At 37.7% G+C, this 27,994-nt stretch overlaps 1 protein-coding gene across 1 annotated transcript in view; it reads right to left on the bottom strand.

Moving 5' to 3' along the window:
- The window catches only part of LOC149175841 (U1 small nuclear ribonucleoprotein A-like), a 126,864-nt gene extending 99,202 nt beyond the window's left edge, over window positions 1-27,662 (bottom strand). Inside the window, exons 1-2 of the mRNA XM_089419752.1 lie at window positions 27,340-27,662; window positions 20,936-21,108 (exon numbers count right to left, since the gene is read on the bottom strand). Of these exons, the coding sequence (XP_089275878.1) occupies window positions 20,936-21,108; window positions 27,340-27,412 (246 nt within the window). The 5' untranslated portion in view covers window positions 27,413-27,662. The remainder of the gene's footprint in view (window positions 1-20,935; window positions 21,109-27,339) is intronic.
- Between the last annotated feature and the right edge of the window lie 332 nt (window positions 27,663-27,994).

Here is a 27,994-nt window from a genome sequence, read left to right as displayed (position 1 = left end):
AACTCCTCACCAATGGCTAAAAATCAGATCTTTGATTTTCTCCTTCACTCACGTATGTGGAATGAATGCTCACTATGTGCTTTTGTCCTTTTCCGTCTCTTTCTTTTATACTTGACATGAGCCAAAAACCTAATTTTCAACGATTAAGATCTAACCACGAGACCAATGGCTCTCTTTTAAATAAATCATTAAATGACCCACTTTACTCACTTTATTAAATAAAAGTTACTTTAATAAAAGAATGTTCATCTTATTAATTAATAAATATAGTGAACTTCTGTAAAAAGCATAGGACGCAGTTAGTGGTGATTTCCATAAGTAGACACCCTCATGGAAATACATATCTGAATTTCAAACACTAACACATCTCTCAAGTCAATGCCCTGTTAGTTTTTGTAGCATCGAATGTGTTCTAGCCTTGAAATTTTGCAGAGAGGCTAGAATACATGAGATCTCCAAAACCCAAAAAACATTTCTGGAAATTTCCCCTATAAATGACTTAATTAGAATATTAGTCAGTTTTTAAAAATTTCCTATGTCTAAACTTAGGGAATATGACTAATTAATCAGAATTAATTAAGTCAAGGTGTGAATGTTCTAGAAATTCACACAGATCGACTTCAAGCTAATCCTGGCCATCGATTAAGATCTAATCTTGGTTGTTGAAGTCTCAAGAGAGGATAATAAGAAGAAGTCAATGGGGCTTGGAGTAATCACTTGTGCAGTTCGATTTCATGAGCAGATCGATTTCCTGAGTAGCAGTACTCAGTTTCGTTGTTCATTGAGGGGTAGCAAATCGAAACCCCAAAGGCAGCGCAGTCACCTTGAACAAGAGGTTGAACTTCTTGAGGAGACTCAAATTTTCTGAGTGTGAGGCAAAAAAATCCAATCTCCACAGATCAGGGAATTCCAGAGGTAGATGGAGCAGCCCAGTTTTTTCACAGAGCAGATCTCTAGCTGGACGCAGTAGCTTTTCAACAATTTGCTAAAGCAGAGCTAGCGTCGGGTGGAAGAGGAGCACACACTGAAGAAAATTTTCCTCGGGAACTTCTAGTCTCAAGAAGTTCAATTTCCCTTGCACATTAGCAGTCGTTGTGAGCAGAGTTTCTCAATCCAGAAAGGAGTGCAAACAACCTAACAATAGCTGAGCAGAAGGAAAGAGGAGATTTTTGACGTGTGTTTGAGATGGCCACTACTGGGTTCGAGATCAGGACAGGTTGGATGGTGTTTCCAACTATGTCATCTGGTAGGCAAGGATGTCCTTCCTTCTGGATGAATATGGAATGAAGCCATTCATAGATGCAATGGTAGTTATCCCCATGGATGCAGATCAGTTGAAGGAGTACAAAAAGGAGATGGCGTGGGCAAAGAGGTTGATCCTTGATAGCTGGCAAAGGTATTGCCAAGGAGATGTGGGATAACACTTTCCACGTTGTACCAGGGCACTTCCGAGCAACAGAAGATGTACTTAGAGGAGAAGTTGAGATGCAACAGGATGCAGAAGGGGGAACGCATAGACACCTTCCTCACCAGGATTAAGGAGATCCGGGACCAGCTTGTAGCTGTTGGGGCAACGCCTCAAACCACAAAGGAGGCCGAGTTGCAGTAGACGCACGCAGCGAGTGCTAGAAGATACCGTCTCAAGGAGCTATTTGACCAAACAATAAGATGTTCTCGATCTTTTATATTTCTCGATCTTTTGGTATCAGAGCCCTGAAAAGTTCCTTATGGCCAGTTTAATTAGATCTTTCTCTACTCTTGAACGTCGCGTTATTACTGAAGTCGATTCTAGATCTCTTGAAAAAGACATTGATTCTGAAAAAGAGATATAGACAATAGAAAATCCCAAAAGTTGGAACCCTCCAACTCTTCATGCGACTGATGTCTATAAAACCCCTCTCTAATATTTTTCAGAAAAAGATGCTTTTAAAAGAAGTAGAAGTCAAGATCAAAATTTCTGGTCCTTCTGTTCAAATTGTTTCTCTCTCTCTGTTTACTAGTGAAGAAATCAAAAAATTTAGACAATATGCAAAACACAAAAAATATTCCTATTTACATTTTGGAGGTATAAGGATAGGTTTGGCCCCTTTGTTTAGGCATGGCCTAAATACTCCTTGCATTGCTAAAGTCTTTGATACTAGACACCAGAATTATGATCATGCTAGAATAGGTACCACTGTCGGTAACCTATCGACAGGTTGTCAATACGGTAAGATCTTTCCAGACTACTCTATTAGTCTTACAGATCCTAATCTGAAAGATTGTTGGAAACTTATGGTAGGAGTCCAAGGATTACAGATGGTTGATAGCAGTGAATTCCTATCTACAATGATTCAAACGTCATTCCAGTTGACTAATACAATACATCCGAATTAAAACAGCCAGTACTCAGAGATTATGTGTCAATTGGTTTGAATAATGCACAAGTAGAAGAAGTATCATATGATTCTATAGGTCTACCAACCGACTGGTATTTTCAATACAAGTCTTTAGCAGATGAAAAGAAACCAGGAATTCTAACAAGAAGAGCTTCGTTGCAAGATGGAAAAATTCGAATACTTCAAGAAAAGCCTTCTGTCCAGCATCCTATTATTCATCCGAAAAAATATGCATTACCAGTCTCTAATCTTACAGAATCATCATCTCAAATAGCCAACACTTCCAGTCACCCTGTTCTGTCTTCAAATGAATTGTATATACCTGAAGTCAAGCCTTTTCTTGTTGTGAATAAAATGTTTAGGATCTCTAACTCTCAAATAGCCCCAGTTGAGGAATGGCAATTCGCCAATCGCCACTTTGTGAAAGGAGGAAAATGGCCCCCAAAGACTAAATTCTGCACTACTTCGTCTTCCTCAAAGCAACCTCCTACAAGAGCTGATTGTGCCCCCTTGATTGAACATAATTCCTCAAATGCAAATGATCTAGATCAATTGTATCAAATTGGTAATTATATTACTACATGGCGTTCTTATGTTGAAGACACCATAGATGATCTAGGTGCACAGAATGAACTCATTTTAGCCAATATCAAGCTTTTGCATGATGAACAACAAGAAGAAAGAGTTGATAAAGAAGCTAGGATACAGAAGAAAGAACGAAGGAGAAAAGAAAAAGCATCTCAAAGTTCAAAATTCACTATAGATATGTCGACCCCAAATTTCTGGGATCAAGAAGAAACAAAAGCTAGCACCTCTGAAACATCTTTCAGGCCAATGAAAATAGAGTAACCAAGAAAAACAAAAGCAGAAATCGTGACTCTTGAAAATGCAGCTTCTAAGTTCCCATCTTTCATCATGCCATCAATCCAAAAGGAAAATTTTGTCAAAGAAGTCCAAAAATATCCTAGGATAGAAGAAGATCTGTATGCTTCTAATTATAGTGGTTATATTTTAGATTTGGACAAATCCACAAATCCAGTTAAATCAATTAGAATATGGATTGGAGCTTTATATCAGATGCAAGTAACTACAAAACTCGATAATATATCCATATTTGTTCTAGCAGAAAAGAGAATGGCAGGGATAGTGTATCACTGGTGGATTGGACCACCCGAGTCAGAACGACAGTCAGTTGTTGCAGCAAGACTATCTATTGTAGAAGTTTTACTAAAAACACAGTTTGTCCCCGAGCCAATAGACGAGAAAAAGCAAATCATTACAGATCTTGCTAGAATGACGCTGAAAGATTTAAAATATCTTGAATCTTTTGGTCAAGATTTTATGGCCAAAGTTTACAAAGCAAATCTTTCAAATGATTCAATTCAAAAAAAAAAAAATTATCAAAATTACCAGAAAATCTAGGAGATCTGATCTCTAAAGATATTGAACTTCAAAATAAATCCATTGATCAAATTTATTGGGTAGATCTTTTATTTCGGTGTCATGAGAAGGTTAAATATCTCTGTTGGCAAAAAAAAAGAACATGATATAACTCCCAGTGCTAATGTTTTTCGTGCTGCTTTGCCCTGGACACCATTCAAGAAAAAGAAAAAGCATAAAAGGTATGGAAAATTCAAGACTAAGAAAATTGCAAATCCAAAACAGCCTTTTAAAAATTTCAGATTTTTGAAGAAAAGGAAACAGCTAAGAACCAAAAATAATTGATGTTTCATATGTAAGCAAGAAGGACATTATGCTCGTGCATGTCCAAAGAGCACATCGGGTAAATTAAAAGCCTGTCTAGATATTGAAGAATTTTGTGATGATTGGTCTGCTGTAAATTCAGAAGAAGAACCATCAGATGTATATATGTTAATGCTTCTTTTTCAGAAGATGAAGAATTAATCAGTTCTGTTCAAAAAATGAATATCTGCTATCACTGTTCCTCTGATGAATTTTCAGTTGAAGACGAAGAAGAACTTCACTACAGTGAAGAAATTGAGACTGACATAGACAGTTCTGAAACAAGTGAAACCGAATCTTTATGTTGGTCTTTGCCACCAGAGAAAGACAAAGGAAAGCAAGTCATCCCCATTCTCCCTCAGTTAAACTCTTTTCATCCATATCAGAAAAATATTGGACAAACATCTTCAATGTTAGTTCCTAAATTCGACCCAGCAGCAGAACAAAGTTTTTTGAAGAAAATGGTAAAAACAAATAATCTTTTGTATCTACCAATCTTCGTGCAAGTTAAGAATAGTTGGGTAGATCTTGATGCATTTATTGATACTGGTGGCTCAAACAATCTTGCCAGACCGTCGTTGTTTAAAGGATTATGGAAACCTCTCCAAAATATCCTAATTTCAGAAACGGTTGAGCTACAATTAATCTTACCCACTATGTAGATAATGTTTCTTTAAAAGTAGGTGGGAAGATTGTAAAGATATCTACTATACAGCATTATGACCCATCAGCTAGTTTATTTTTGGGTATGTCGTTTATAAATTCAGTCTTGCCAATAACAATTAGTGAAGATAAAGTTATCTTCAACTTTAAGAAGCAAGTTGTCTCTGTTCCAAGATTAAAATTTGCAGATTCAGAAGTTCAAAGAGAAATCCAGAAGAAAACCAGTGCAAGAAAGCCAAAAAATGATTCAAAAGATTGGCAAAAGGTACTGCAAATTTAGGAGGAGAAAGAAGCTCTCAAAACAAAACAAAAAGCAGCTATAGATCCTCAGTGTTCTCAAGATCAAATCTCCATATATCAGCGTTTAATCAAGAGCTACTCAGAAGACCCCCAGAAGTTTTGGGAAAAAGAGAGCCCCAAGCAAGAAATTGTGACAATGCATGACAATGGAGTAAAAGGTAAGTTAATTCCTTGCACTCCCTCAGATGAACAAGAGATCAAGAAATAGATTGAAGAATTGTTAAAATTAGATTGATTGAACCCAGTGTTTCTCACTATTCATGTTCTGCATTCTTAGTTCAGAATCATTCCGAAATTGTTAGAGGTAAAGCAAGGATGGTGATAAATTATAAACCATTAAATGCCATCACTCAAAGTTTTCATTATCCATTACCTCGTCAAGAAGTAATAATGCAAAAGATTCAGAAGAGTAAAATCTTCAGTAAATTTGATATAAAATCTGGTTATTACCAGATTCATATTGAAGAAGCAGACAGGCACAAGGCAGCATTCACATGCCCTGCAGGATTTTATCAATGGAAAGTTGTTCCATTCAGATTAAAGAATGCTCCTGCTTTCTTTCAGAAGGGAATTGATTTTATCTTTGGTAACATTGATGATATTTTAATTCACAATCCAGATTTACAAACACATTTGGCTCATCTAGAAATATTCTTTCAAGAAGTTCAAGCTCACGGTATTGTCCTCTCAGAAAAGAAAATGGTGTTATTTCAAAATGATATTGATTTCCTTGGAATTCATGTAATCGATGGACATATACAAATGCAGCCTCATGTTCTGACAAAGCTTGTTGAGTTCCCTGATGAACTTAAAGACACCAAAATGATTCAGAGATTTCTGGGTGTTTTAAATTACATCCATAAATACATTCCCAGGCTATCTGAAAAAACTGCTCCTATCAGAAAACATTTGAAATCAGGATGGTCTAGTCAAGCAACTGCAGCAGTCAAAAATCTCAAAGAAGAATGTAAATCCCTTCCAAAGTTGCAGCCCCCAGGAGACGGATTGCTAATCTTACAAACAGATGCCTCTAATGAATTTTGGGCAGCGTTTCTTTTTGAAAAGAAAGAGGAAGACAAATAAGAACTATGTGCCTATGCATCAGGAGAATTTCTCTCCAATTAGAAAAATTATTTCGCTGTTGAAAAAGAAACTCTTGCAATCTTTAATGGCATTCAAAAATTTGAATTGTATCTTGCGCCAAGGAAATTCTTGATTAGCACTGACTCAATGAATTTTTAACATTTCTTGTCAGCAAAATTATCAATACAAATGGCAAGAGGAAGACTATTAGCATGGCAAATCTGGTTCCAACAATATGATTTTGATGTAGAATGGATTCCTGGAAATTCTAACTATATTGTTGATGCTCTAACTATATTGTTGATGCATTTTCCAGTATTCTGTAATTTTTCCAAAATTTGTGTTTTCAGCAAAATTTATTTTCCAGTTGTTGAATGTATGGATATGGGAAAAGGCATTTAACTATTTTGGAGAAATAAGGTGAAAATGAAAACCGGGGTGGGAAATGAGAAATTTCTACACTCAATAAACTAATAAGTTAACTACATATAGTGGGCATTCTTTGTTTGGGCATATTTCATGAAGTTTTGATGATTGTCATCCTCTTTAAGGCTGCATGATAAGGTTTTATTATAGCTTAACAGTGGCATCATAAAAGGCATTTGTCTCTTGGCTTATCTAGCATATGGTTTACATTGCACTGGGAAAGTGATTTGGTCCCTAACTTGTTGCATCATTCATCTCATATTTTGCATCTAAAGTGCTCTAAAGTAATCTAACTCACTGTTGTCGTAAAGCTCACTTATTGCTCATTTAGATAACATTGGAACACAAGTAACATAAGGCTTATATCGTTCATGCTCTAATAGTTCATTGTGAAAAAGATTTGTTTCATTGTTTAAAATTGGTAATATTGGATAAAAATACTAATATTCTCTTGTCTCTTGTGAGTTTTTCATGATCTCTAAAGTCATAAGTTTGCACTAATAATCTCACTCTCTAAAGCACTTTAATCTCAAGTGGCATCGTGTTGAATGGTTTACGTTATTTGGGCATCTTGTGTTATACATCACTTGTCTTTTTGGGAGATCTAATTGTTTCTTTCACTCTAATTGGCATTAAAGTAACCTGTTCCAATTGTGTTTAAAGAATATCATTGAATGTCTCTTGAGCAATTTGTGATCTATAAGTGTCAAAGAGCCTTGGTTAATTGAGAATCTAATATGTAATAGTTGTGATCTAATTACAATATTGGCATTATCATTTTGACATATCTTGGAAGGCTTCTAGTTGTCTAAAGAACATTGACAATCTTATTGTCTCTTTCTTGAGTAACAATCATCGGATTATTGTTCTAAATAACAATGTGAGTAAGTGCTCTAAGTCTATTGTCATCTATGGTTAAATTATTGAAGAGCATCTATCTTATTGTCTAACACTTGAGCAATTATATCTCTTGTATCTTGTTGGCATTGTGGAATTTGAGCACTTGTTTTGTGGTTGAGATCACCTTTCTAAAGTACTTGTTATCTTAACTGAAATAAATCATAACTAAGTACTTAAAGGAGAATTTAAGTAATTTCACCATAAGAGCACTCAAATCATTTTGCATTTCATTCTAGGCCTAGGTTTGCATTAATCAATTTACCTCCAAGCATAAGCTTGGTTGATAGAGAGATAGGAGCACCCTTTCAATCTTTGCTTGAGAAGTCTAACCCCCTATAGTATTTAAAACAGTGACCTTGCAATCGTCAAAGCCACAGTCTCTACAGCATCGGAGGCACCGAGTATGTTAGATTTCAAGGAGAGGGATCATTAACCAAGCCATTGCTTGCTTCACCTTGACTTCTCTCTACCACTTACTTTAGAGTCTAGGTTCAATATAGATAAAGATCAAGGGATACACTTAGTTGGGAATCTAATTAAAATAAACCAAGATTCTTGCATTTCACCTAGACTATAGGATCTGCATTTCATCTAGGATAATCAAGCATCCATTAAGCAGTGATGGTTCATCCGGTCATTTGGTCTTCAATTGATATAAAGCAATTAAGTTGACTCCATAAGGCATCAGTCTCATTAAAAATTCAATCTAATCTCATAACTTGCTAAAATCAACCAAGTGGCTAGGTCATTCAATTGTGTCTCCTGGAATTGTTGATTGCCAACGAGTCTTGCATTTCCATCTTCCATAGGGACTACCCCCCATAGCTTGTTGTTGCGAGACAGCTAGAACGAATAGGTCGGGGATCAGAGTGACAGCCCCCAACCTGGGTCATTGTTGCACCGTGCCTAGCTTGGAGCCTACATCTTTGTGTTCTTTGTATCTTGTGATCTTCATGTTTTTTATGTTTTGGTAATTGCTTAATGAAGAGAAGATAACATAAGTAATAAAAAGCTAACAACATTCACAAGTAATTATCAAGTTAAGAGAAATCTACAAGCATCTTGATTTCTCAACAATGGCTTGGGATTTACTTCGTGAAAGGTGTCATATTCTTATACTAGGTTATAAAAATCCACTATCTGTGAGCACCTTTGAAGATTTCCGTGCCTTTACTTTCCCAAGCCCCCATACTTTGCCTTTTTCTTTCTTGCTTTGATATGGCTTACCTAACGAGCTTCACGAAATTATCAAATAATAGTGATCATGTAATCCCCCTTTAATCATGGGCAATTTATTGCTTCATCAGGGTCATGATGTTTAGTAAGAGTTCATTTTACTTTGATAGGCCTAATATGCATGGATACTCTCGAAAACAAGTAGTTATATAAGAGGGGATAGAGCTCAAGCCAAAATTGGCTTTTCATGCTTTACTTCCCTTGCCATTCTTTTGCATTTTAACATTTGGATCATGCTCTTTTTTCTTACCACTGCATCAACCTCAAGTATATTCAACCCCTTCTTCTCATAGGACAAGACCAAGAGTGAACTAGCATGCACAGTTGACAACTGTCAGGCCAGAAGTAACTCCAGTTTGGCAGAAAACTGATTCGATTTATTTCATTAGGTAGTTATTGTTATATACAAAGAATGTGACTGCTCAGTTCATCTTCTGATGACTGTTCACATTCCAAATTCACCCAACCGCAGAGGATTAGGTGTCAACATTCCCCCCTTAATCTGAAGGGATGTTGGTGAGTCCAAGCATCGTTCTGAATCTTTCAAGCTTTTCTCTTCCAAGCGCTTTGGTGAAGATGTCTGCAATTTGCTCATTTGTGGAACAATGACGGAGATGGATTGTTTTGGCCTCAACATGATGTCGGATCAGATGATATTTAGTATTGATGTGCTTTGTACGATCATGGAACTTTGGGTCTTGGCCAACTTTATTGCAGAGGTGTTGTCAATCATGAGTGGAGTTGATTGTACTTGTTTTACCTGCAAATCTTCAAGAACTTTCCTGAGCCACACAATTTCTTTCGTTGCTTCAGTTGCTGCCACGTATTCTGCTTCTGTTGTGGAATCTGCTGGAACTGATTGTTTGCGTGATCTCCAAGAGACAGCTCATGATCCAAGACTCATAGCATATCCTGAAGTAGATACCCCAGTTTCTTTGTCTCCATCGAAGTCTGAATCAAAGTGTCCAATCAAGCTGAAGTCGTCCACCTTTGTATACTTGATTCCAAAGTCTTGAGTTCCATTCAAGTACCTTAGAACTCTTTTTGCAGCAGACCAATGTCCCTCACAAGGCTTTTGCATAAACCTGGAGAGGATTCCAACAGTGAATGAAATGTCTGGTCTGGTAGTAGTGAGGTAGATGAGACTTCCTGTTGTCTATACTTTGTTGCATCCTCAAATTCCTTTCCTTCAATAGATGTGAGCTTTAAGTTTTGTTCCATTGGAGTAGAAAGAGGATTGCACTCTGTCATGCCAAATCTGTTTAACAAATCTCCAATGTATTTCTTTTGAGAAAGAAATATGGATTTTGGATGTTGGATTACTTCAATGCCAAGATAGTAATGAACATAGCCCAAATCAATCATTTCAAAACTTTTCCCCAATTCCTTCTTTATGGATGCAATGTAGCTTTCATTGTTCCCTGTCATTAAAAGATCATCTACATATACCACAAGATATACAACTGTTTTGCCAACTTTCTTGACAAATAAAGTTGCATCATCAAGATCAAAATGATTGAAGTTGAGTTTTAGAAGATGCTCAGTTAGTTTTTCATACCAGGCTTGCGGTGCTTGTTTGAGGCCATACAAGGACTTCACAAGTTTGCATACTTTTTGTTCATGTCCTTTCACAGCAAATCCTTCAAGCTGGGACATAAAAACATTCTCTTTTAGATCTCCATTCAAGAAGGCAGTTTTTACATCCATTTGATGGACTTTCCAACCGTTCTGAGCTGCTAGTGCAAAGAGTGTCCGGATGGTGGCCCATTTTGCTGTGGGGGCAAAAGTTTCATCATAATCGACCCCTTCCTTCTGTGCAAAACCTTTTGCCACAAGCCTAGCTTTGTGCTTGTCAAGTGTGCCGTCAGCTTTGTACTTGTTCTTATAGACCCACTTGCAGCCAATTGGTTTGGTTCCAAATGGAGGATCAACCAGCTTCCAAGTGTCGTTCTTTATGAGGGCATCATACTCCTTTTGCATCGCTTCTTTCCATTTATCATGAGAAGCAGCTTCTTTGAAGGAAGTTGGTTCAAAATCTGTAGATAAGTTCAATTCACAATCCTAAGAAACATCCATATCAACAGGTGAATTAGAGTTATCTACATCACCTCCATTTTGTCGGTTTGAATTTCTGGTTCCTGTTTTTCCAATTTCATCAGGATGAACACTTTCAAGTGTCTTTGTCAGCCACTTTGGGGGACCTTTCTGAGATGGTCCAAGCTGCTCTGTTGATTGAGTTGGGACTGAATCAAGATTGAGTCTCCCAATTCTATCAATTACATCACTTAAAGCATCATCCGTTGTTGGAGTTTCAGTCGAGGGAGAGTGTTCTTCAGAAGAAGATTCCACATGTTGATCTAGTATAGGAATCCCCCCTTCAAGATGTGGAATTTGATTATCAAATTCTTGAAATGATTTCGTTTTTGCGAATCTATCCAAGCGATCAAGTTGCCGCTCAACAACATTGTCAGATTTGGATGATTCAAGAAAAATTACATCTCTAGATACAACAAACTTTTTATTTACTTCATCATAGAGGCGGTATGCTTTGGAGGTGTTTGAATACCCGAGGAAGATACACTTACGACTTCTAGCACCAAGTTTGTTTCTATGTACCTTTGGTATCAAAGCATAACAGGTAGAACCAAAGATCCTGAGATGTTTTACCGAAGGAACATGTCCATACCACAATTCATAAGGAGTCTTGTTTCTTATAGCATTAGATGGACATCTATTCTTTATATATGCAGCACATAGAACAGCATCAGCACAAAACATTATCTTTACATTTTTGAAGAAAAGCATGGATCGTACCATATTCAAGATTGTTCTATTCATTCTTTCAGCTACACCATTCTGTTGGGGATTATAAGGCACAGTTGTTTGATGTTTGATCCCATGTTGGCGAAGATAGTTTTCAAATTCATTTGATGTATATTCTTTTCCATTATTAGTGCGAATAGACCCAATATGAGATTGTGCATCATTTTCAATCCATTTATGAAAATTCTTGAATGTTTGAAAAGCATCAAATTTGTTCTTCAATAAATAAACCCAACACATTCTGGTGTAGTCATCAATAAACGTCATGATATATTTATTTCCATTTGCAGAAGGAACAAGCATTGGACCACATAAATCTGAATGAATAAGTTCAAGCTTCCTATGTGCTCTTGAATGTGAATCATGAAACATTGTTTGCTATGCTTTCCTAGAATGCAAGCATCACATTGCTTATGTTTCCTAGGAATTGTAGGCAAACCAGCAACACCATTTTTCTTCAATAAGCAGAGACTGTCATAGTTTAAATGTCCAAATCTAGCATGCCATAATAAACTTGATGGAAGTGTACCTTCTTCATGATGAGAAATATATGCGAAATGTTGTGCATGAGCAGAGGTTCCTTGCAGTTTGAGAAGCCTTTCTTCTTATATTCCCCTCATGACAAGTGAGTGGTCAGATGCTTTTCTTACCTCAAGCTTGCCATCAAACATATGAATGGAGTGACCTTGCTGACGGATGTGGACCAAGGACAGCAAGTTTCTTTTGAGCTGTGGGAGATATAGAACATGATCCAAAAGAAAGTCTGGAAGACCAGGCAGTTTAAGCCTGATTGTGCCAAGCCCTGATGGCTTGATTTTTTACTAATCTGCAAAGTATACTGCTCCATCAACATTGTCAGTGAAATCTTCAAAAAAATCTTTTCTATGAGTCATGTGACAGGTTGCTCCTGAATCAAGCAACCAATCATTTTTCGAAGAAGCAAGTGAAGCATTAAACAAATCTTCATTTACTCCAATGTTACATTGTGCCTCAATATAGTGAGCAGATTCAGGGGCTTTACCTTTGTCTATATCATCAGTTTTACCTTTCTGCTGGTTTCTTTTCTGCTCAATTTTGTCCCATGGTAGCTTGCATGTAGCAGCATCATGTGATCCATTTCTTTTGCAGTGAATGCAATGCAGATCTACCTTTTCTCCTTGAGAATGTCTGCCCCCCCTGCCTCTGAAATATCTTCCTCTTCCTCTTCGTCCACCTCTTCCTCTTGTAGAATCTTGAGCAGGATGCTTTTCTTTATGAGCAAGGCACACAGTCTCTTCAGAAGATTCAAGGGTTGTCTTCTTTCCAAAGGCTTTCTCTCTTTCAGCAAACTTTTTCACAAGAGAGTCAAAGGTTATATCTTTAAGATTTCCATTTGCTTGTAAAGACTCAAGATAATTGGAGTAAGTAGGATAGAGTGCCTTGAGAAAAGCAATAAGAGGGATATCCAGCTCAACCTTAGTGGATTTGATATCATGCATTATAGACTTTACTTCAGATGCAAGAGCAAGAGGATCATTATTTTTCAGTTCAAGAGTGAAGAGCTTAATCATGAGCTGAACAACTTCAAGTGCACAATGTGAGTCATAGAGTTCTTTCAGCTTTTGTAAAGCTTCAAAGGCAGTTGAATACGATGAAATATGGCGACTTACTTCTTCATTTACAGATGCTGCGATTAATGCATAGGCTTTGATGTTCTTGTTTTCCCAAATGACGAGCTCTTTGTCTGATGTAGGCTGTACTAGGTCATTGTCTCCTTCTCCGACACACACTCCTTTCCACAACTCATTGAAGATGAGAATGTGTTTTATCATCCGGGACCATTCAGGATAGTTCTCCTTGCCAGTGAGAACTATTCCTACCATAGAGATGATTGAATGCATTCTGTAAAAAAATACTTCTGCTGATAGAAAAAATACTTCTACTGATATACAGTGAAATTGTACTCAAAAGGGCAAAAAGATTTCAAATACTTTATGCACTATGTTTCTTCAAATCCCTCCAATGTTTGATAAAAGCATCAGCATTTCATTGAAATATTATGTACATATCACTTCAATGTTTTAAAATGTAATATATCTATATATTACATATCATTTTAATGCTTTAACTTTACGACGCAGCAGGGTAACATTACCATTCAAATGATTTAAATGAAAAAAACTGCGCATTGATACTATTCACCTCCACAAAACTTGTGACTATGTGGCTGTTGTGAACGAGATCTCGGTTCATAGTCGTTCACAAAAATAAGACTCGGAGAGGAAGAAGAAGACTCCTCCCCCATACCCATCACAATCCAACAATATCTCTCATTATTCACAGCAGGCAACGATGCCAGAAGCTCAGATGGGTAATGGTACCAATGACCGACACAAGCCAGCTCTGGAATTCATCGAGAATGTCACCACAAATGCAGATCAGGTGCAGACTCGTGTTCTCTCCTCAATCTTGACGAGAAATGGCCTGAGGGGCAGAACTAACAGAGCAAGAAGTGTTTACCAGTAAAATAAAACCGCAGAGCGCTGTATCAGATCATAGACAAACGAGCAAACGAGCAAAACCGCAGAGTTCAATACCATATGTACACTGGACCATTTCAACCGCACATACAACGTTTCAAATACCATTTACAAAAATAAAACCGCACAGTTCAATACCATAAATATACGCTGGACCATTTCAACCGCACATACAGCATTTCAAATACCATTCAAACAGCGCACAGCTCAATACCATACAATGTTTCAGCGTTAATACACATTCAACATTAATACCATACAACGTTAATGCTCCATTCAACATCAATACCATACAACGTTTCAGCGTTAATACACATTCAACGTCAATACCATACAGCGTTAATGCTCCATTCAACGTCAATACCATACAGCGTTAATATTCCAGATTAAAAGAGTCGTGGAATAGTGAGTAAACCCACAGCGTTAATACACATTCAACGCAGTTCAACAGGAAAACTGGACAGCGTTAAAACCACTGGATTATTAGACAACACATACCATGAGACAGCACATTCAAACGTCCCACTCGTATATCCATTCAACAACGCATACAGGAGCTGGTGGCGTATCTCTGCAGTGGCACCGTCAGGTCTCAGTATGGACAGATGTGCAGTGCGGCAGAGGCAGATTATTTCAGAACAGAAGGGAATAAAGCAGAGGCAGAGGCAGAGGCCAGGACAGAGGAGTTACAAGGAGCATAATAGCTAAAACAAGGAGCTGGCTCTGATACCATGTCAGGCCAGGAGTAACTCCAGTTTGGCAGAAAACTGATTCGATTTATTTCATTAGGTAGCTATTGTTATATACAAAGAATGTGACTGCTCAGTTCATCTTCTGATGACTGTTCACATTCCAAATTCACCCAACCGCAGAGGATTAGGTGTCAACAACAACAACCAATCAAAAGATAGGATAATGGATATCAGGGAATGATGACAACTATTAAGTATGAATAACATGGAGTACTACCATCATTAAAGCCTCCTATTTGTGCCCCTCTGAGACAGTGAAAGAAAAAACCCTAAGGAAGTTTGCACTAGACTAGGGACACATGATAACCACCAAGGTGAAGTAAGGCAACAAGTACACAGCGAATAGCGGTCTATAATCCAATTTCAACCTACGATCCATACTAGAATTCCTTAAACATTAAATGAAAGCGCTTGAATACAAAAAAGGTTAAAATACCTCACAATAGATAACACACCTTCATCATATGAGTATATTAGATCAATGATCATGGATGAGAGGCATCTGAGGTTGGCTCTCTATGGATCATGGTAGCGCTACTGGCTAGCAGTTGCAATGTAATAGATATATTTTCTCGTAGGGTTACCCATCACCATGAAGTGCTCAACATAGATGGGTAAAAAGGTCGAACAATGAGTCCATCCCTCATCACCATGAAGTGCTCAACATAGATGGGTAAGAAGGTCAAACAATGAGTCCATCCCTCGTCACCATGAAGTGCTCAACATAGAATGCCATCTTTGGACGTAACCCACCTTAAGGGTTTATCAAAGTGACTTGTATATATCGCCTAGATATCCTCTCGGACAATTGTATTCATCTCATGTTTGGATGATAAAAGGTGGCCTGGTGCACACAAGGAATATCTAAACGAAGAAAGTTGATCCATCATAATACCAACCAAAGCAAGGAGATCTAAGACTCAAGATAGAGCCAAAGGACTAGTCGTTGCAATATACTCAGATGAACAGAAAGGCCAAGATGGATACTAGTCTCATCCCTTCATTGTATCTAGAAAGCTTCAAAGACAGTGTAGAAGTGAGATCAAGCCAAACATTGTCTCAAGTCGAAAGGGGGAAGCACCAAAGTCTACAAGGATGACAGGCTAAGGAACTATCTACTTGCACCTAATGATGTGGAGGATGAGTTGTACTCTCTCAATTGAAGACCAATCAGACTCTAATAAACTAGGTCCCCAAACCTTAAATCCATATAAAATTGTGGGCCGCACAAGAGTTTCCATCAGCTACATCTAGGACAATATGTCCTGAAAATGGTTCCAGAAACATTGCCCCGCAGGAGGACCAATGAACCCTATCCCTTGCTAACAAGGAGCTAGAGTGTGTGGCACAAACTGAAGTGAGGTCTCGTGAAGAGAACTCCCAAGCAAGTTTATGAGCAAGTGATCTCAATCTACCCCCGTAAGAAAGAAATGGGCAATCAAAGAGGACCTTTGACCCATTGAAGATCATGACTTTGGTTTTACCCAAGTTGACCATCAATTGTCAAAGGTCACAAAAGACAACCAAGGCATCCAACTGTCTTTATAAGCCATTAGAGGATGAGGCTAAAAGGACCACGTCATCGACAAAAAAGCAGGATAGAAATCAAAACATGGTGAAGAGGCACCCATCTCCCTCTTGGATGTGCTTTTGCAAAAAGGATTCCAACTCGTGAATGTTGATCCCCAACAATGTGCAGGGAAACCCTATTTAACCCCAATGGTACTCTCGATAAAATCTAAATAAATTATATTGTGCCTAGACGACCAAGAACTAACTTATAAAGGTGCATGATGATAATCAATTATGTATCAAAGATACCATTGTCTTTGTCTCTAGAACCCAAGTTGACCATCAATTGTCGAAGGTCACAAAAGACAACCAAGGCATCCAATTATCTCTATAAGCCATCAAAGGATGAGGCTAAAAGTACCACATCATCGCCAAAAGAGTAGGAAAGAAATCAAAACATGATGGAGGAGGCACCCATCTCCCTCTTGGTTGTGCTCATGCAAAAAGGATTCCAACTCATCAATGTAGATGCCCAACAGTGTGTAGGACAAGGGGAAACCCTATTTAACCCCAATAGTAATCATGATAAAATCTAAATAATTTATATTGTGCACAGACAACCAAGAACTAACTTATAGAGGTGCATGACAGTAATCAATTATGTATCAGAGATACCAATGTCTTTGTCTCTAAAACAAATACTCACAGGGGAAGAAATCAAAAGCTTTCAGAAAGTCCACAAAGCAGCAATAGATTTTTAAAGTGTGGTGTCATGCCTCCTCAATAATAGCCCAAAGTGTAAGGATGCGGTCAAACACTAGTGCTCAGGTCTGAATCTAGCATGTCCTCTAGCTTTGAGTTGCCTCCTCTCAAGTCCCCAAGAAAGCTGCAAATGGAGGGTCATAGCATAGGGTTTGAAAAACGTGCAGCCAACGATGATTGCCTCGTAGTTGTTGGGATCTGTACTAAAGCTCGATTTGTGAATCGAATGAATGATGTGATGTGACCAAGACTGTGGAAAACTCGTGTTGACCACATGGTTGATCAGGTTAGCAAGGTGGTTAATATAGCATGAGGACCCCGCTTGAAGAGTTATGCTTGGAACACTTCTTCATCTGTTGCTTTATCGATATTCATCATGCAAATGGCCTCTCGGATATCTCAATATGAGAATAGATGGAAAGTAGAGGGAGACAAGTGACTTGGATTGAGGGTTGTCCAAGGACAACATATAGGGAGGATTTACATGTAGAAGACCAACAAGTACATGTATGATGTTTTGGTCGCATTATCCTAGTGTATAATTGTCTCTAGGAAATGCCCTTGAGAAACAAGCTTTCAACAATCCACAAGACTGACATAGATATAATGGTTAGCTACCTAGCCAAGATGACAATGTTGAAAGATCAGTTGGGTTCCATAGGATCAAAAGTGGAGGAGGTGGATTTGGTGCCCATTACCTTGAATGGGTTTTCTTCATCTCAAAAACTCTTTGTCCAAGGTGTTTGTGCTCATGAAAAGTTAGCTACTTTTGATAAGCTATGGGATGACTTTATGTTGAAAGAGAAGGTTAGAAATTAGAATCTTATTCAAATAAGAAAAGAGATGTAGAATACTTCACCCTCATTGGGAAGACAAAGAAGGGAAATAAGAAAGGACAGAAGAAGGGTAAAAAGCTATGTTACAGAAAACACCTATTTGGCCCCTGCTCCAATAGACAAAACACATGGATATGCCAATATGTTAATTTTAAGTATGTTCTATGCTTAGAGCAATTTATTTCAATTTTCACAGTTAGCTCAATATCTTTTCCAGATTAGCAATCACATAAGCATAATAGTAAATTGCAGATAGAACATAAAATTAAATTGCAGAAGACAAGCCAAGGCAAGAGGACACAAGATGTGGCGCTAGCCCGTTACAAACCCCAATGTGGGGAAACCCTTGATCAATTCTTCTTATATGTTCTTCAATAGTTTAACAAAGAGAGAGAGAGAGAGAGAGAGAGTACATATACAACAAAAGTTAACACTTTGACTTATCTAAATAAGAGCATAGATCATCTCTAAGAAGATGATACATGAGGTAGCTGAAGACATGTTGCTTCAACTAAGTCTTCGAGGTGACTCCATCACCACGTTGCACCTATCATTGTTTTGCTCTTCATCATCATGTTGCGCCTCACTATGCTGCGCCATGTTGCACCCATCATCACTATGTTGCATCTCATCATGCTTCACTAATCATCACTGTACCCATCATTACATTGTTGTATTATGCTCAGAGCTATGCTATGCATTGCTGCTCCTATGTGCACTATGCTGCACTGTACAACATGTACTCTTTGCAACTCCCATTGATGTACCAATGCTGCACCATGTACCATTGCTCCACCAAGAATCATTGTTGCACCATGCACTTGCTGCACCAAGTACCATTGTTGTCCCAAGTACCATTGCTGCACCATGTACTTGTTGTCCCATGTATCATTGTTGCACCATGTGACCTTGCTGTCCCATGTACCATTTTTGCATAATGTGACCTTGATGTTCCATGTATCATTGTTGCACAATGTGACCTTGTTGTCCCATGTATCATGCTGCACAATGTGACCTTGCTGTTGTTATGACTGTGACTGGTTAGGGTATATTTGACTGCTGTAATAGCCTCTAATCAGTCACCAAGACAACCCTCCTTAGCTGCAGCCTACTCTTGAAGAAGTGGTGGTTCCCTTCAGTGTTGTTCTGCGCACAGACAGTGCTCAATACACCTCCACGCTGCCCTGTTTTGGAGTGGCTAGGCCTGCGGCCTACCACAGACCTCCACTGCCTCCTACAACCCACTCAATACACCTTACGTTGCCCTCCAAACTGCTCATAGGGTTTGCGGCTTACCCACAGCAACCTACATTGCCCTTCACCGAGAATTAGGCACCCAAGGACACCTCTACGCAACCCTGAAACAGTCTGCCCTTATCTCGGCCCTCTAGGGAGTTACCTCAGACTCCCTTATAGCAACTCAACCCTCCAAAAGACCCATGAAACAGACCTTCCTTTGTTGCGGCTAAGACCTTCTGTTGACTACAGTTAGGACATCCTATAAACAGCTTAGGATCACCCTTGGGACAACGAATAGATGAGGGAAGTCTTCCTTGATAGCGTAGAGGATTAGGGCATCCCTTCTTCACAACATGACTGTGTCTTCCTTGCTAGGGCATCATATCTAGGGCAGCTCCCTTAGTCTCCTTTCCTCCTGCGTCTAGGACTTCATCATCCAAATTTCTCTTGCCACTAAAACTCAGAACACGTGAAGAGAAATCGAGAGTGAAGTGTGTGTAGAAATGACTATCAAGTCACCTCCTTTTATACTAAAACATTGAGCACATGTGGGGGTTATTTGGTTGTTGGCCGACCTTGACGAATTGTCCCATAACACAAATAAATTCATATCTCCATGAATACTTATCAGAATCGAATGATCTTTAGATCAATACTACACCTTTCGATGAAAGGGGTCCAAGAAAAATATCAGTTGCCATAAATAAGATGACCCACATGGAATTTGACCCTAGTTGCCAATTTTAACACAATATAAGTATGAAACAGCATGGAACAGCCTAGGGATGATTCAGAAAATGGCCCAAACTATTTCGACACATGTACAACATTTTGATGCTTGTTTCTACTTGTCCAGCCCACCCAAGGGCCCATGAGTGGTGAGAGTCCCATAATCTATAATTAATAAAGCACTAATCTATGATTAATGAAGACACTAACATTTGATATTCACATTTATTTTTAAAGGAAAGAGGAGCTATCCAAAAACCCTAACAATGCCCCTTTGAACATAATGAACCACTTCATTTCATTCATTCTTTACACTTTCTTTAGCGAGCTTCCTACATCAGCAACAAGTATTTTGCATGTGTTTTGAAGCGTGTTTTGAAGCATGGGAGCAAGATTTGGTCCATTTCCAGCAAAATGGAGGATGAATATTGGCAGAAAGACCACGGTTGTTGTAATAAACATAAATAAATATATAAATATATACAAGTAAATAATCAATTAATTGAAAAGTCACAACATAATAAAAAGTCATGTCTAAACAAAAGGACATTATTCTCAGTGAAAAGGCACTCGCCTAGGTATTTATATGAGACCCTTATATACAAATACAAAACCCCAGGATACCCGAGGCCCTATGAGAAACAAAATATTTTTTCTTATATCATAAAGTAGAAGAGAAAAATAAATCAAATCTAATTCAATCACAAAATTTGATGTTCCAGGTAGCCCAAAGTTAGGTCAGTCATGTTTTGGAAAAGAAAACAACTGCAAGTTGCCTCTACGTTGAGTTATAGGAAACATAACAATATATAAAAGTAGATATTAGGGTAAGGCAAACCAAGATAGGAAAACTATAAAAAAATTCTGCTTATGTATTGCTTCCCTGTCATTATCATATAGACATACTGAAATATCTTAACAACTAACAAGTTTATAAGAAAAAAAAACCAATTCTAACAAGGTAAAGTGCAGATAATTTATCCCCATCCAACTTGCTCTCATGCTACACAAAATAAATCATTTCAGTAGCTCACCATTGGTTTATCATAGAAGGGAAATCCTTGCATTTGCCGGAGTGCATTAGTCGCAGCTGAGACTTCATCAAAAACAACCCAAGCTTGACCCCGATGCTTCAGAGTTTTGAGAGCAATAACATCTACAATTTTTCCAAATTGAGAGAAAACTGCATACAGAGACTTTTTGAGCTCTGATTAACAAAATACAAATGTAAGAGTTCAGAAAATCACAAAGATAATTTATATGTTGGAGCAGAAATAGTGATTCTGTCGAAAGTCATTTATGGTAGAAAAAACATAAATTAAAAAGATATAGATATATAGACAAACTCAAATGATGCATCCATGCATAATATACTCTAGCGTCGGCATTGAAAATTAAAGTAAATACCCATGCTGGCAAAGTTGTCATATCAGAACTTGATACTTTATACATCTTCTCTGGGAACTATATTTAAATGATTTAATCTTATAAATAATAATTCGGTATATCCCTCATATAAAGTTGGATTAAAAATTATCCTCCCCGATCCATCGGCCTCCTTGCTTATTTATTTGAAGCATTAGTCACTTAGTGTTCTATTGAAAGAGAAGCAACTGCTCCAGGATTGCCTCATCCTTGGAAGATTGCCGATTCTCCTTTGAATAAATCCTGCCACTCACAACAGCTGCTTGATATTGGCGATGCGAATATTGCTACATCAAGGATAAATGCACGTCTACTGACCTCATCAAATAGTGGATTCAAAATACAAATTTGAGGGATCAAAGATTACTAGAGTATGCCTACTTTTTCCAACTACATGAACAAAACTCTTATATCTCTATTAGCAAACAAATTGGATAAATTTAACACTTCTATCCTCTTTACAGTTATAGTCTTCGGGACTCTGGGCCTCTGTGGCTTTACTTCACACATGAGTAGCCTATTCCATGCAGGAAACAGTTGTACTGTTCCTGGTTTGCATAATCACTAGGCGATTGTGAGTCTAGCTGTTGGAAATGCATGTATGTGAGTCTAGCTGTTGGAAATGCATGATAGCCCATTTGACAACTATTCTAATGGTGATTGCATTGGAACATTGGTGTGTCAAAAGTGAAAATCATCCAGGTTTCTGCAAGTCCTACCACACAATGAGTTTAGACTACACCTTTGCAGGCCACTCAGTCTACTGTATGATGAAATTTCTCAATCCCTTTTGGCTGAGATTTTGCTTATATATTTCTCAAATAAGTGGCATGCTCTTCCAGAGTTGCACTCCGAAATTTTCAGCTATTCTCCCACTCAAGTCTAAGGGGGCTTGAATTACAGTGAACATTCAGCATGTAGAGAAGTATTTTCACATTACCTATAGATCCTCAACTTATGAAAGAGCTCAGTAACTTTTGCAATCTGAGAATTATAATTAATAAAAGTGACCAATGTCACATCGTTCGTGTTCGTGTTCAAATTTGGTGCCCATGAAATTCAGATAAAATTAGTCAATGTGAAAAAAATGATAAACTTGTTGTCAAGTGTGTTCATGCATATTTCACGATTTTCCCATGTCCTCATTAAACATAAATTATACATGATTAAAATCCCATGCCTTCATTAAAAATATCTGATACATTTCGTTTCCCGTGACTTTAGTTAGATTTAGATTTCCTTTTCTGTAATTTTTTTATTTTGAACAGGAAAAACAAATATGAAAAAATTTTGTTTGTTTTAGTTTGGCTATCAAATCCAATTTGATTGGGTTCATTCAAGTTTACTATCAAATTTGCTGAATTAGTTTGACTTTTTTTTTGGCTTGTAATTCAGCTAATTTTAAATTTCAACAAAAAATTTGCCAAACCTTGTTGCATAGCTATTGACCAATCATAAACCTCAAAGACATGAGCTTCCATATTCATGGCAATGGGACATTAATGACTACTTGGGTTTGGCTACTTTTCTTACAATAGCAGAGAGGAGAAGGGATATCAATTTTCAAAATACCATAACAGAAATTTTTAAGTTCTTAAATATTTGGTGTTGTTACCTGCTCATATGTATCTAGCAAGGAACGAAGACCCCATTGCCCAATGGACAAGGGACCAGAAAAAATTTCAAGTTGAGAAGTCCAGCAAATTTTGCCCCTCCTCTCTCTCTATTCTTCTATCTTATTCTATCTCTTATCTTCTTTTTCTATGCAACATATCATAGATCTCATCTTAGATGTACATGTCTCAACACAAGGAAAGTCGATAGCTGCATCATCATCTCATCTCAGAATAATGATGCACAACAACAATAGGGGAGATCAATTTACCACAACCAAGTCCATGGCAGTCATATATGACCTTGGTAAAGATCACACACACCCTATGTCCATTGATTGATCCTCACCCAGCTTGACCCTCAGCGATCAAGTGGTAGAACACCTGCATCCAACACCTAAGGAAATCAATTTACCTTAACCAAGTCCACGGCAGTCGCGTCCGACTTTGGTAAAGATCACACACACCTAAGTCTGCTCACCCACTGACCAAATGGGTGGCAATCTCAGTGAGCATAACCATCTCAATATGGGTCAAAAAAGTCACAAAGGTGACTTGCAGGTAAGATGCATACTGGAGCATGTACTCAGCCAAGCCCATGGCTTCAAGGAATACCCTCACACCCAGGAGCCTCGCTACTCGTCCCCCCACCCCCAACCAAGTCCATGGCTAGTCGAAAGAATAGGGGAAGAGCATATGCTCAGTGTTCTCAATCATCAATGTTCCCTCCCAAGGAGGGATACATTCTCCTGCACTTCAAGCTGCTCTCTAAAGAATAAGAACTTCACTTTCGACAAAGGCTTGGTGACAATGATGTTGGCATGATGGATTGTGCTAGGTAACACCCCGAAAAAAATAATAAAAATAATAAATAAAAATAACATAAAATAAAACTGGGCAGCTTTTGCATTTGTTTTCTGGAAGTTTTCGACACACAGCTTTTTCCTTTAGCGGTTTTTGTGCGCATGATAATTTTGCCCATGGTTTTGTAGGTCTTATCGAAGGAATTATGGTTGTATTCTAATCTAGGGTTAATGGAATGGGTGTTTGTTAATGATGCGACATAAGCATATTATATTGTAGCATTGTAAAGATAATATATTGAAAGAATTGTGTTGCTTTTACCGGTTTTGGGTTTCAAGGGTAAAATATCGAAGTTAATGTGTGTTTGCCATTGAATATTTTCTTTTTTATTGAGAATATATTTGCAAGAACTATTTGTGCAGTGTTAAAACTTGCATTAGCACGGTCAACCATTGATTTAGGATAGATCTAACTACTCTATTATTATGTTGCACTAGTTTTTAGGGCATCGATACGTGTCCACAAAATGACTAAAGCACATCCCCAAATTTTTGGTAACAACAATAATAATAATTTATTATCACCATAAATATGTATAGTTGCTTGTAAGCATAACAAGATATACCATATGGTATCATACACAACCTTTACACTTGCTAATTCTGTAAGAGCTTGGGAAATTTAAAAGAGGGCCAAGTGACATTCAATTATCGACCCTTAAACATGAGCAGAATGCAGTTTAGCTTTAGGCAACTTAAGTGTAACTATTTTAAAATTTCAATCAGGTCCATTAAGGGTCTATAAGACAAAGAATTGCCTCTATCGCAGCTTTTCTTCCTCATATTTCTTGTTAATGATGATTATGTAAAGCTTAAAAGGCATTCCTTTCTCAATTGGTTCTACAAATTTTTATAGCCATGTTGAAAACCACTACAAACAATTTGGTTTTGTAAAGAGATTAAATTCATATTTCAAATTAAGAAGGTGACTGAGTAGAAATCTATTCAAACATTGAGTACCTAATCCAAGTCACTACTATCTTATCATTTTAACAATGATTGAGGTTGGGATGGTGGAAGAACTAGACTTACATGACACCTAGAACATGTATGATATATAAAAGTTGAGATAATCCCAAAAATAACAAGAACCAAAGCAATAACCACAAGGATTAGCCCTTTGAAATGTTGCATTTCCTGGTTTTTTGATATGGAGGTTTTGCTTGCTATAATGTTGTGCTGAAAGGACAATAGTTAAATCACCAGAAAACTAAATCAAAACCCATGTATTGAGCTGCCAACATGTACAGCAGATTTATATTCAATGTAGTACCAAAAAAACGGATGGGAAAATGATCATATTGTCCAATCATCAATGTCCATTGTCAAAACTGAATATATCTAATCAAAATATCCCTGAAATCTACCTAGAACATCCCTCAAATCCACCCAGAACATCTTTGAAATTTGTCCAAAACATCCCCTGAAATTTGCCAGAAACATCTTAGGGATAGTTGGCCTGTCTTCAAGTCCCTAATGAAGTTCCCAATACTTTTTTGGACATTTCCTAGGGTTCCCCAAGTCCCTAAAACATCGGAACAGCAAGTAAAAAAATTTCTAATTTTTTTTTGGGGAGGGGGCATGTCCCATGTAACATAGCTCCATTATCATATTATTTGCTTGACTTGTCATGAAGTTAGTTGGAGAATGATATATTTTACTGTGAGAGAGAAGAAACTCCCTCTATAAAGAGGACTTTTCTCTTCATTTGTGACAAATGGAAATTTGGGGATTAAGGAGTTCTCCCCTTGGCAATATTGAGCATCATATTAGCAAGTTTGATGGAAGAGTGGAAGTATTTATATTACTTACGTGAGGTTTTACAACTATAATATTTTCATATGTCATTTATTGTTGTGGGAAACCTTTGTAGCACGATACAAAGGCCTCATAATGAAGTATCTTTCATTTGGGTGATTTAATGTGGGGACATAATCCTTCTTATTTCCATTGTTATTGTATTAAGCTTGCATCTAAAAAGCTTAGTTGTTGCTAGAGTAAAATGACATCACCTTCATAACAATGCTAAAGAGTGGCACCCCCTAACTTTCCAAGGTTAATATTCTACATTCAACAAGATGAGGCTGATTTGTGGCATAATAACAGGCCTTGTTTACCTTATAATTCATGCATCTGACCTCTTATATCCAAGCCTCTTTGACTCCATTTTGCCCAATATTTAGTGGGCACTGGCATAGGGTTTATCATCACCCTTTGGTTTTCATACCATTCATCTTTTCACCTATACTACAATCAGTTGTTTTCAAACATCACCTAGAGCCTCCACTCCATAGCCTCTGCAATCCTATATAGGGACACCCCCCTTATGTTGAAGATGAGGCAACCTAAAGAGGGAGGAAGAGCCACTAAGGTGACAGTGGGTAGCCTTCCTAAGTTACACAAAGCTAGTATTTTGGTGATTGGGACTTCACACTTTTGTGAGTGCTAGATTTTGTTGTAACAACAAACAAGCACCAACTTTTCTATATGAAACATTCAATAGCAAAAACACCTCATCACAGTATGGAAGTCACCCTTCAACTAAGAGGCCACAAGTGGGTGCTATCTATTTTTCCATAGTCACCCAAGACTTCCACCTGGCCCTATTCTTTTTCCACAAGCATTGGCACAGGCACGAGCATATCATTGTCAAGACCCGAACCCTGGTGGAGGCAATAACGGCACCCCACCTTCAACGATCCAACAAGGCACTGTTGTGGCGTTAACCAATCTCCTTAATAGTGAAGAACAAGAAACCCCAAATGAATGCCCTGGCATCTTTGCAAGAAACTAGTCAAACTTCCATACTACTAAATCAGACGTATGTCAGTCACTTTATAGTATACCTTAATTATTTACACCGAACTCGATTTTGATACTTGAATGTTTAAGGGTTTCCATTATTCTTTCATAGTCTAAGACTTCGTTAGGTTAAATAGTTTTCCATGAGTTCAGTGTTCACTAGGCCCTGGGCATCTAGATTATCATCATTAGAAATATCTTGGCCCTCAGCGGCTTGCCCCTCGAGAACCATTTCGCCTGCACGAGCAAGCCGTTTGTGCTGCACGACCTCTTCGAACCAATTATAATACATAAAAGTACCTAAAATCTTCGACTTCCGTCTAAGAGGAAGCTAGGGTTTTGGTTCGATTAGCTTTTGGGTGTAGTTAAAAAATAAGGCTCGTAGTTTGGGATAACAGTGTTAAGATAACCAGGTCTAGTTAGCTTGTGAGAAGAGGTAGTTCAAATTAATATTGTATCACTAATAATGTTGAGTTTCTGGTGTCCAATTGCAGTGAAGAATTAGTGCCCTAGATTGGACTAGTTTCGACACTTTCATTTTCAGTGCGGATTCTAGCGGCAGATATGGAGTAAATAACAAATTACAACATGAGTAATTGGATGAAGGCTATCCGATATTTTATCCAACTACGCTGTAATCAGACATGTTCAAGTACAAATAATTCATAACATCAACAACAGTTATCGCATGTTCATAATGAGAAAATGGAGGGTTACAGACTTCATAGTACATACCCTCTAGCTTGGTTTTCTCATTGAGATTGTTTATGTAAATGGTCATATTTGGAGGAATGTCGGAGGACTGCATCCTTGCTTCCAGTATCTGTAGTTAGCTGCTGCTTCGCCAGAGAGATTGTAACGAAGAATATCTGTTCCTTCTCTTGTTCCGCTTTAAACCCTATCATAAACCTCACTCTATTTTCTTATAGCATATAAATGCGAAAAAGCAAACGTTGGGGCTGTAGCGTCGTTTGCTGTCTGGTTAAGTATATGGCGATGTTCAAAATTTCAAATTTCAACTTCGAGGGTCATTTTATATGTGATTGTGAATCCATATGACAAAAAAAGGTGAAACTCATTTTTTCGACGGGTTGGCATTTATTCATTTGAAAAATGTTCCCCTTTAAATTTTGTGAATTTAAAAGTGAACTCATTGCAAAAGATCAAAGTCGGTTTCTTCCAATTTACTCGTATATGGCCCTTTGCAAAAAGTAATTGACTTGTATCTATTTTCTTGCCAAATGAGCCTGTAAAGCACAAACACGCCCTTTGTAATTGTGAAATTTTAGTCACTTTATATGTAGAGCACTTAAGGAAGTAATAAATGATTTAAATGGATGTGAGGTAGAATCAACATCGGTTCAAAGCCACCACTTTAAATAAGTGTTAG

The sequence above is a fragment of the Pinus tabuliformis genome, chromosome 4_1, assembly GCF_031772625.1.
Source record: "Pinus tabuliformis cultivar Carrire ecotype Pingquan chromosome 4_1, CPIR1, whole genome shotgun sequence".
In the NCBI taxonomy this organism is placed as follows: Eukaryota; Viridiplantae; Streptophyta; class Pinopsida; order Pinales; family Pinaceae; genus Pinus; species Pinus tabuliformis.
Note: the sequence above shows the minus strand (reverse complement) of the source record. Positions and strands in the feature narration are given on the sequence as shown.